Raw genomic sequence first — 12,582 nt, forward strand, 5'->3', positions numbered from 1 at the left:
TTTGTGTGCTATCAAATTTTAGGAGTGTATTTCTATGGCCATCTACTACACATGCACACACACACATACACATACACATGCGTGTGCACTGCTGTTAGATGTTTATTAGTGAAATTTGTTAAAAAGCCATGTATAGTACTGCTGAAATTGCCACATCTAGCCCAAGAATTAATACAATAATAACCAATTGTGAGAAGAAAAATAAAAATCAACTAAAAACAAAAACAAGGACAAAAACGAGTAGAGAATTTTCACATTTAATTTGTGATTTTCTGAAAAATAGCTGTGCTGACATTTTAGTGGACATTGCATAAAATTACTGCCTTCAACGGATCTGAAGGTTACTTTTCTCTCAAAGGCTGCCTCTTTCAAATATCAGCAACAACTATTGCTAAGTTGCTAGGCACAGCTACATAGACACTGATTACCAGTCAATATGAAAACTATCTACGATGTTTTAACCGTGTAAGCTGGAAGCATTTATTATTATTAATATCACTCTTCTTCTTCTTCTTCTTCTTCTTATCATCATCATCATCATGACCATCATTTTGTTACACTATTCTTCTTCATTGAGCTGGCAGTAATGTTAGCAACCCGGACAAAGATCCATACTGGCATTTTGTCCGTCTTTATGTTTTGCATTCAAATTCTGTTGTGGTCAACTTTGCCTTTCATCCTTTCAGGGTCGATAAAATAAGTACCAGTTATGTACTAGGGTCAATGTAATCAATTTATCTCCCTTACCCAAAGTTTAAGGCCTTGTGCTTACAATTGAAAGGGTTATTAATATTATTACTATTAAAGCTGTAAACTAGCAAAACCATCAGTGTGTTGGATAAAAATGCTTTGTGGTATTTCCCCTGGCTTTTGCATTCTGAGTTCAAATCCTGCTTAGGTCTATTTGCCTTTTATCCTTTCAGGGTCAGTAAAATAAGTACCAGTTGAGAACTTGGGTTGATGTAATCGACTACCCTCTTCCTCTAAATTCCAGGCCTTGTGCTTATAGTAGAACGGATTATTATTATTAAAAAAAGCAGTGAACTGGCAGAATTGTTAGCACACCAGACTAAATATTTAGTGGTATTTTGTCCCTCTTTATGTCCTGAGTTCAAAAGCTGCCGAGGGCGACTTTGCTTTTTATCCTTTCAGGGCTGATGAAGTAAGTACCAGTGAAACACTGGGGTCAATGTAATTGACTAGCCCACTTCCCCAAAATTTCAGGCCATGTACCTATAGTAGAAACGATTATTATTATTATTATTATTATTATTATTATTATTATTATTATTATTATTATTATTATTATTATTATTATTATTATTATTATTATTATTATTATTATTATTATTATGTTTCTCTATTCTTCTTCTTCTTCATTATTATTATTATTATTAGTATTAGTATTATTGTTATTATTATTCTTTCAACTGTTCACATTCTGTGTTCAAATTAAACATGGAAAAAATTTTTTCCATGTTTAATTTAAATATATGTTGTGATTGAATTATTTGATATTACCCATCCACACCAAATTAATGGCAGGGAATTTTACCATGTTGTTGGTTGCACCATGGCTCACCAAAAGTTACAAACAAGACTCCAAAACCATCATTACAAGGCTCACCTTAAGTAACCTAATTTTGCACAAGAATGCATTCAACGAAAAAAAAATTTCCAATGATTCTGGGACTTGGCACCTAATCTTTTCGGGACCAAATAAGGGATTTGCAGCATATTAGGAGGTCAGGTTACTTGATTCTATACAAAAAATTAAATTTTTTTTTTTTTTTTTCCTTAGTGAAAATTGTGCAGGTGTTAATATAGAAATTTACCATAATGTGTTGTTATTTAGTCTCAGATCAATCCTGATACTGCAAACTGATCATCAAAGACATTCCAGCCTTCAGCAAACCGTCTTTTTAGGGATAATCTAGGACATTACATATAATGGGTGTGTGATTTAGGTAGGGGGATACTTTAGCTGCTATTTTTAGCATGTCGAGCGACCAGGTAGAGGCTCTTTCATTGGTTTGATTGCATGATGAAATTTGTTTACACATATATGTAATATGTTTATATATCATCAGCAGAAGTTAGAGAGTAAGTCAAAAGCTGAAAGTTTCGTGTGTTGGCACTTGTCAAACATGAATTTGTCCATTGTCACTCTGTAACTTCTGATGAAATAACTTCTAAAATACAAAATCTTGTCAAAAATTAAAACCTTGTTTTATGTGACACATTCTACCAGTATCGGAAATTTGAAAGTGTTTAGTTAAAAAAAATTAAATAATTTGTACGTCTAATTGAATAGATCCAAAATGGATGAAAGGCAAATTTGACCTCGGCAGAATTTGAACTCAGAATGTAAAGACAGACGAAATACCGTTTCTAAAACACAAAATTTTGTCAAAAACGTTAAGAGTAAAACCTGTTCTATGTAACACATTCTACCAGTATCGAAAGTTTGAAAGTGTTTAGTTAAAAAAAAATTAATTAAATAATCTGTACGTCAAAGTTGACCTCAGTGAAATTTGAACTCAAAATGTCAAGACAGATGATACATCGTTAAGCATATCTCCCTGCACTCTCTCTCTCTCTCTATATATATATATGTGTATGTGTGTGTGGGGAGAGAGAGACTATCACACTTTTTCTCTCCATATATATATATATATGTGTGGGTGTGTGTGTGTGCGTGAGTGTAAAAAGATGTGTGGTTTTCTTTCAATCTCTGATGAACAGTTCTATGGTTTAAACCATTTTAATTGTGACCATCATGCCTTTTTTGGAGGAGGTGGAATAGTCATCATCATCGTTTAACGTCTGCTTTCCATGCTTGCATTACCCAGTATATACTTTTATTTTTGAAAGATGTTAGAGTGTTATATGAGGGAGATTTGATTGCTATTTCTAACCAGTTGATTGCTCATTGACTGATACTCATCTATCTACCTACCTCTATGTGTGTGTGTGTGTGTGTAAGAGGGAGAAAGAGTGACAGAGAGGTATATGACAAAAGGATATAGAGTTAAATTATATCATTATAGCTGCCGAACCTGTGACATGTAATTATCTGTGTAGTGACATGAATTTCTTCCCAGGCATCCGTTTTGTAGTTTAATGAAACATAGAAAGTTCTAACTCAATGCTTATATGTCATGTACTTTAAAAAGCACTCTATTCACACACACACATATATATATATGTTTCAATAGTATGGTAATTTATTCAAAAATTTCACATATATGTGAATATGTACGCACACACACAACACATATTTGCATTCATACACATTAATATGTTAATTTCATGTTAATTTTATAAAATACTTTGAATTTGATTTTTTTGTCATTTATTATATAAATTTAATTTTGTAGGAGTGGTGCTATCCATGTAGGTGACCAAATCTTATCCATTGATGGCGCAAGCGTGGAACGTATGTCTCTGCCTGAAGCTAGTCAGCTTTTAAAGTCAGGTTCTGGGGACCAGGTGCGACTGGAAATCATTCCAATAAGCCATATTCAACAGCGAGCATCTAGGGAAGCAATTGCTCGAAAAGGTTGGTTTCTGATTTTTCTTTGTTTTTTTTTTCTTATTGTTTTAAAATCAATTATTTCCTTATTTTGTGACTTTCCTAAGCCTTCTGTTATAATTCCATTTACACCTTGGGTATTTGATATGAATATTAAATTGATCTTGAAAGGACAAAAGGCAAAGATGAACTCAGAATGTCAAAAGCTGTAATGGAATACCACAATTATTCTAATAACTTCTTTCCTCAAACTACTGCTTTCTGGAACTCACTCCTATCCACTTGTTTGCCCCTAGACCATAATATTCCTCTGTCATGCAACATCTTTTGAGTTTGTAGGCCCCTTTTTTACCTTGTTGTCCCTTCTACAACTGTGACCACAAGCCTTGCTTGGGACAAAATCATAAAAATAAATATAAAAAAGTTCTTTCTTCACCTCTAACAATCCTACCAAAATTAAGATAGTGATGAGAAATCAGTAATTTTATTTTTTACTTCAAATTAACTTGATGATTTTTTTAAATATTACTAGTTTTATTTTATTTATGCGCCCTTTTTAAAGCCTAGCGAAGCTCATGGGCCCAGTTTCCTGGTTTCTATGGCATATGTGTTTCCCCCTCCCCAGCTGGACGGGACGCCAGTCCATCGCAGCTTTACTCATGAAACAGGAAGAAAGAGTGAGAGAAAGTTGGGGCGAAAGAGTACAACAGGGGTCGCCATCACCCCCTGCCGGAGCCTCGTGGAGCTTTAGGTGTTTTCGCTCAATAAACACACACAACGCCCAGTCTGGGAACCGAAACTGCGATCCTCCGACCACGAATCCACTGCCCTAACCACTGGGCCATTGCGCCTCCACAATATTACTAGTATTTTAGTGAAAGTGTCTCTACAATGGTTGTGGAGGGGTTAATGTGATGGACTACTTAATCTCATATTGTGAGTTCAAATCATATCAATATCAGTTTTTTGTCAGACACATGACACATCCATTTTTCCTTGATAGCATGGTTGAAACAGTTCACTTCAACTGACAGTTTGATTTTACAGCTGGTTGCCTCTTTTTATCATTAACCACTCAGCTGTGAAGATGAAGTGAGATCTGTCTTTGTCAGATAAAAAAGAGTAAGCAAAAATTAAATACTTTGTTGAGGATCATGACATAATGACAACAGTTCTGAACATTTAACCATGTTATCAGTTGTCTTACATCTTAATATAGCATCAGTTTATATCCATCAATCAATTAATCAACCAAAATTTCCCTCCCACCTCTCTTTCTCTCTCCCTCCCTTTCTCTCTGGTCTGAGCATCGAGTTCACAATCATGAGGTAGTGAGTTAGATTCCAGGACTGGGCTGTGTGTTGTGTTCTTGAGCAAGACAGTTCACTTAGCTTTAGAAATGAGTTGCAACTTCACTGGTACCAAGCTGTATCAACCTTTGCCTTTGGATAACATTGGTGGTATAGAAAGGGGAGGCTGGTATGCTATGCATGGGCAACTGCTGGTCTTCCATAAACAACCTTGCCTGGACTTGTGTCTTGAAGGAAAACTTTCTAGGTGCATCACATGGTCATTCATGACTGATGGGCAGTTTTACCCTTTATGTATGTGTGTGTATATATATATATATATATATATATATATATATATACTTTCAATAATAGGATAAAAATCTTTTACAAGAATTTTATCAAGTAGCTAGCATGAAAAAACTTGTAAGGGAAAAATTCATCATTATCCCTAGAATATATTTATTTATATTTATATAAAGGCATTACTATAAAATATATTATGGCAGCTTAGCATGAGGCATTATTCTATAGTAATGCCCTTACATATATATATATAGTTGAAATTTAAAGAAAACCAAAAGATGAAGGCATGTGTGTAAACAACAAGCAGGTGTACTAGTTTGATGCTCAGGAACGTGAGAAAGTCTTTTACGTTTGAAGCCTATTCTCTTCAACAGAAAGGAACACAAGGAAATAGAGAGAGAGAGAATAAGTCATAAGCATCATTTTCATTTGTGTCCACTTTTCCATGCTTGAATGGGTCACATGCAATTTGTTGAAGCAGGTTTTCTATGACAGATGCTCTTCCTGTCAGCAACCCTCACCTGTTTACAAGCAACTTAATATTTCTCCAAGATCAGACTATATAGCACTTTGACAAATGTCTTCCACTATAACCTCAGATTGACCAAGCTTTTTGAGTGGATTTGGTCAACGGAAACTGAGAGAATCCTGTTGTATGTGTATATGTGCATATGAGAATCTTTTCCTTGATGTTCAGCAATAGTTGTAAATGAGTGTCACTGTCATATAAGCAGTGTCATTCATTTCCAATATTCTGTGAAAACATGTCTGGCTATGGGGAATGTAAATTGGTTTCAAAAAATTTCATCTGACCCATGCAACCATAGAAATATGAATGCTAAAACGATGATTTTACTGTTATTTCTAGCAATTTGAGCTGCCACATATTTCCTATTTTATTCTTGCTGTTGTTGTTCTAGTATTCATTTTTGACTAAACTCCTTCACTTTTGATTGACGAAGTTAAAGTGTAGGATGAGCCAAAGAGACACTTGAGATGACCTGCAGTATATATATACATATTTTGCTGCTATTTCAGCATGTTGTGCAACCATATATAATCTAGCTTATTGGTTTGTATTTACTATGAGTAGGTGATAGCTGAGAGAAGGAGAGAGTCAGATGAAGGAAGTAGGGAGATAAGACTGTAGTAATTCAACAGATAAGTTACTGGAGGAGAGGTATGGAGGAATAGAAGACACAATGTTAACATAAAAACTTAGAGAAACTAGGAAATGTAGATATTTTAAATCTTTTATCTTGTTCTTGTTTAAGTCATTGGACTGCAGCCATGCTGGAGCACCACTTAGAATGGTTTAGTCACACAAATCAACCCCAGTATTTATCTTTTAAAGACTGATACTTATTTTATTGATCTGTTTTGCTAAACTGCTCAGTCCAGGGATGTAAACAAACCAGCACCAATTGTCAAGTGATAGGTGGGGACAAACACAAATACACATGTGATGGGCTTCCACACATGCAATGAATACCTTAATTTCATAATTAACAAATTAATTTCATAATTAACAAATTTCTCCAATATGCTTATTAAAATATATCCATATGACTTCAATCTACTTGCAGCATTAGTGCCTATTTGTATGCCATCTTCCGTATCAACGCCAACATTGGCACTTCCTAGCAGTCCATTTGGCACCCTTCACAATTACAGTACCATACGATCATCAGGGTCATGTGGGCGATCTTCTGGCACTTTGCCTTCTAGAATTTCCAACCAATCCAATTCACATCGTTCTTGGTCGAGACCAGACCGGAAGCAAGCATCATGTAGTAAGTATATATATATTTTCTCTTATCCTTGTTGCTATTTAACCTCAATGTCAACTTTGGTTGATGAAAGGCATTCCAGCTGTGAACATCTCATCCCACTTTTTTTTAAAAGCGTATTGACTGTAGAATGTGATTTTAAGGGAGATTTTGCTACTGTTTCTAGCAGGTCATGTGACTGTATAGAGTATAATCATTGGCTTGTTTTATTTTTGTTCCACTCATACCTTTTACTGTTATATATATTGATCAGAGTCCCTTAAGTTCTAGTTAGGGTATTCTCCACACTAAAGCAGTCACTTTCTGAGATTGGTGAAATCATTAAATATATTAGAGTATCATTACTTAATAAAACAGTGTGAGTGCTATTATAGTAGAGGTTGGATTTTGATGAGCTGAGTTTAAATCTTGGTTTTGATTCTCAATCAATTATTATTTCACTTTTCCTCTGTGACTAATGCCATTGAAAAAGGCATGAGCATTATTTTGTTAATATCTATAAATCTAAGCTCGTTTATGTATGTAAGCAATTATTACATTTTGTAAAATCCCATCATGACTTCTTAAACAAGAGAAGGACATTATATGATATAGGTTTTACATAGCTTTAGAAGATAGGATGGCCATGGATGAATTGCCTTTGATAATAGGTGTACTCAGTAAGTGCTGACTGAGGACTGAACAAATGAAGTAACATTGCTATGTTGCAAGTTGATATTCTTATCATTGTGAAGGTGCATGTCTTAGTGGTTAGGGGTGTTCGGATCACAATTATAAGGTCGTGAGTTCAATACAGCATGTTATGTTCTTGAGCAAGACACTTTATTTCATATTGGACCAGTCCAATCAACTGGCAAAAATGAGTTGTACCTGTAATTCAAAGGGCCAGCTGTGTCACATTCTGTGTCATGCTGAATTTCCCTGAGAATTACATTGAGAGTATGTGTGTCTGTGGAGTTCTCAGCCACTGGTATGTTAATTTCACAAGCAAGCTGTTCCGTTTATCGGATCAACTGGAACCTTCAATGTCATAATCGATAGAGTGTCAATGTTTTCTTGTTATTGAATAGACATATAACACATAGGTACTTGGATGAACAATGTGACAGGACCCATAGGTTGTTGTCCTAGATGTATATTATATTTTTTTAATATGCTTCCATACATCAAACCTAAATGATTTAACCAGCATCTGAGCTGTGACCATTCCATCTTCTTCTCAAAGATATTATATTCAGGACTGATCTATCAAGTATATTCATATGTTATTTTATAAATACCTTGTGAGTGGAATGAATGAATTTGTTAGATATTTGTAAAATTTCTAGATGTTCTTGCTTAATTTTTAACACCTATTTTACAGTGTCAGTTGCATCAACTGTAACATCTGTGATGCCAAACAACCAAATTTGTCATACAGAAGTCGTGGAAGTCATTCTATATCATGACCATCGAGGTCCAGGCATAACTCTCAGTGGTGGGATCTTCTCTACCACTGTACTAACTGAGCCACCTGTCATTTCCTATGTGGAACCTGGTAGTGCTGCTGACAGGTAACAGTCTTTTGTTTTGTTTTTTCACTGCATTCTGGTGTCAATTAACTCTAAAGCAGACTGCATATCTGCTATACAAGTAGAGAGACACACACACACACGCACGCACGCACGCACGCACGCACGCACGCACGCAAACAAACAAAGAAAGAGAGAGATATAATATTAATGTTTGGGCACTCTGGGTACTTTAAAGCATGGGTAAATTGCATAATTGCCCAGGAGTCCCTGAAGCCTAGGAATCTAAAGCCAATCTTTGTATGCTGTAATTGTGTCTGTAGGAGCCGAAGTGCATTCTTTTGCCCAGGAGCCTATTAAACTGTTTCTATGTATCATACATAGACATACATACATACACACATACATATGACATACCTACACACACATACACATACATACATACATATATTAACTTTCATTATCTCTCTTTCCAGCACCACATACCAATGTAAAATGTGAGACAGCCATGAATCTTCTCCACAATAAACTTATTCCTGAATCTACCATCATACTTCAATTTCTCAATATCTTGCATAAAACAAACACCTATCCTCTCCATCAGTCAAGTTGGCTTTTAGTCTTGTAAGGGACAAAGCAATCTCACAAGTGCTGGTGCAATGGGAAAAGCACCCAGTACTCTCTGTGAAATGGTTGGCATTAGGAAGGGCATCCAGCTATAAAAATCATGCTAAAACTGAAACACTGGGGCAAGAAGTTGTCCTATGGCTTGTTGGATCATGTCAGAACATTGAATCTATGCTAGCATGGAAAACAGATATAAAAAAATTATGGTGATATATATATGTATGCATGTGTATATTATAATATATATATCATCATCATCATCATATGTCCATTTTCCATGCTGGCATGGGTTGGACAGTTTGACTGGGAAGTTGTGCTGGAAAGCTGGGGAGCTGCACCAGGTTTCAGTTTGATTTGGCATGGTTTCTACTGCTGGATGCCCTTCCTAATGCCAAACACTCCAAGAGTGTAGTGAGTGCTTTTTACATGCCACATACATTATCATCATCATCATCATCATCGTTTAACGTCCGCTTTCCATGCTAGCATGGGTTGGACGATTTGACTGAGGACTGGTGAAACCGGATGGCAACACCAGGCTCCAGTCTGATTTGGCAGAGTTTCTACAGCTGGATGCCCTTCCTAACGCCAACCACTCAGAGAGTGTAGTGGGTGCTTTTACGTGTCACCCGCACGAAAACGGCCACGCTCGAAATGGTGTCTTTTATGTGCCACCCGCACAAGCCAGTCCAGGGGCACTGGCAACGATCTCGCTCGAAAATCCTACAGGAGCCAGTCAGGCGGTACTGGCAACGGCCACGCTCAAAATGGTGCATCTCATGTGCCACCCGCACAAGAACCAGTCCAGGGGCACTGGCAACGATCTTACTTGGCTTGCCGGGTCTTCTCACGCACAGCCCATTTCCAAAGGTCTCGGTCCGTAGTCATCGCCTCGGTGATATTTATAAAAGATAATAAGAGTGAAAAAACTACAGAAGGCTTGTGTTACATGGTTAAAGTATATATTTAAATTATGTCAGAAAAATGTTATAAAATCTTTTTGGTATATAAACATTGTATTTGGAGAAATAACCGGTTTTGTGTTGTCTTTTCAAATTTCTCTACTTCATTGTAACATGTGTTCGCTCCAGTCTGACTGGAGTGAACACATGTTCTCACCTATATATATATGTTCTCACCTATATATATATATATGTTACAATGAAGTAGAGAAATTTGAAAAGACAACACGAAACCGGTTATTTCTCCAAATACAATGTTTATATACCAAAAAGATTTTATAACATTTTTCTGACATAATTTAAATATATACTTTAACCATGTAACACAAGCCTTCTGTAGTTTTTTCACTCTTATTATCTTTTATACATCCAACCACGTGCTTTCACATACCAACTTTCTCACCTATATATATATATATATAGATATATATATATACATACATACACACCTGGTCTGATCAATAAGTATCCGGACTGTTGCTCTGATCATTATCAACATCATCATTGTTTAGCGTCCACTTTCCATGCTGGCATGAGTTGGACGATTTGACTGAGGACTGGCAAGCCAGAAGGCTGCACCAAGCACCAATCTGATCTGGCAGAGTTTCTACAGCTGGATGCCCTTCCTAACGCCAACCACTCCGAGAGTGTAGTGGATGCTTTTACGTGCCACCAGCACGAGGGCCAGTCATACGGTACTGGCAATGGCCACGCTCTGTGTGCTTTAGCTTCGTTACTATGACAACAGTCCAGATACTTATTGATCATACCTCGTATATATATATATATATATATATATATATATATATATATATATATATATATATATATACAATTAAACCTTGGGAGAGGCATTATGCCGGTAATAAACACACGCACTGGTTTATTACCGGCATAATGCCTCTCCCAAGGTTTAATTGTATTTCTTTCAACACACGTATCCACATCAAGAATCTTGCACACAAAATACACATACGAAATATATATATATATATATATATATATATATATATATATATATATATATATATATATATATATATATATGCATACACATTGATGCCTACATGTATGTATAATTTTGTATTCTGAAATTAATACTAGATGAAGAAAGTTAGGAAATGGCAGTAATCATATGGAAGACATATGGAAAAAAAAAACTATCTTCACCTTTCACACCTGCTTTATGCTCTGTGTATGTGTGTGCATGTCTATACATGTGTGTGTGTGTGTGTGTGTGTGTGTGTGTGTACACATAAACACACACAAATGCAATTTTCTCTCTTTCTTCATACATTTGATAAAAGTATAGATTTATTCTATATTTTTGTATGTTTTATTTCCAATTTCATGTATTTCCTATATTTTTTTTTTTTTTTTTTTTATATCGAGAAGGTATATAGAAATATTGTCCTCATGACTAGTAATATCCCCATGATATTCAGGTTTAGAAGTTGTAGAGTGTATGAGTTGTGTTTTCATGTTCGAGTGATGCTGTTTATCTTCATGTCACCTCTGATTAAATAGATCTGTTTATAAACCTTCCAACCATGCACACACCACCTTTTGTTCAACCATTGTGTAAGATCTTATTGTTCACTATAGTCCTTTTTTAAAAAAAATTGAGAGATATTTGATTACTATTTCTAACAACCATGTAGAGGATCCTTTGTTGGATTCATATTGTATTTGTTTTTAATAAGTTTTTTTATATATATTTATGATGATGGCAACCTTATTTTTAGATTTTATTTCAGATCTTAAAGCACTCCTGGGGATAAAATTCACCTTTATATATTTTGTTATTATATATTTAGTAATATCTAATTTAGACAAGTCAGTTGCTATAGACAGTTTTGTATTCTGGCATAAAAAAGAAGAAAGACAAACTGTTTTTACCTTACAATACCTCACTAAGTTAAAGGAAAGCCTGGAAGGTAATTTAAAGATGTTATTGCCAGGAATATAAAGCAAGTTAATTAAAAATATAAAACCGTGGTCTGTCGTTTCATGAGTGTGCTAATAATAAATCTTATATTTTTACTGTAAATATAATTGCACCTTGTTTTTCAATTCTCAAAGAGGAACCGGGTATATTTTACTTGAGAGTCTTAAAGCAGAAGATACACACATCATCATCATCATCATTTAATTTCCATATTCCATGCTGGCATGGGTTGGACAGTTTTATAGGAGTCAATGAGATCCTATCAAACCATCCAACTTATACCAGCTTTGATCATGGACCTCTAAAGCTATTGGAAAATCTACTGGGGTTTCTGTCAGTCAATGTTTACCATGCATTTGCACATATACATGCTAGGCTGGACTGGGGAAGATATTTTGAAGAAGACTAGCAGTTGCTGCCTATGCATGCAAGTCTCTCCTTTCTATACCACTGACTTGAGCCAATACAGCTTAGCACCAGTTTTGCTATAGATGTTACCCCAAAACACAAAGAGACTGGACAGATACTACAAGGGTTCTTTCCTGACCCTCTAATTGTTCACCAATCCACTACCCTAGATTTAGGCATTTTTTTTTTTTTTTTTATCAACTGCA

At 35.4% G+C, this 12,582-nt stretch overlaps 1 protein-coding gene across 14 annotated transcripts in view; it reads left to right on the forward strand.

Annotated features, from left to right (window-relative positions):
* The window catches only part of LOC106884182 (glutamate receptor-interacting protein 1), a 542,605-nt gene that overhangs the window by 455,051 nt on the left and 74,972 nt on the right, over window positions 1-12,582 (forward strand). For all 14 annotated transcript variants that reach the window (XM_089349488.1, XM_089349543.1, XM_089349474.1 and 11 more), the window contains 3 exons: window positions 3,381-3,562; window positions 6,717-6,923; window positions 8,284-8,473. In XM_089349488.1, the coding sequence (XP_089205614.1) occupies window positions 3,381-3,562; window positions 6,717-6,923; window positions 8,284-8,473 (579 nt within the window). The remainder of the gene's footprint in view (window positions 1-3,380; window positions 3,563-6,716; window positions 6,924-8,283; window positions 8,474-12,582) is intronic.

This window comes from Octopus bimaculoides, chromosome 1, assembly GCF_046866305.1.
Source record: "Octopus bimaculoides isolate indiv1 chromosome 1, ASM4686630v1, whole genome shotgun sequence".
NCBI classification, from domain to species: domain Eukaryota; kingdom Metazoa; phylum Mollusca; class Cephalopoda; order Octopoda; family Octopodidae; genus Octopus; species Octopus bimaculoides.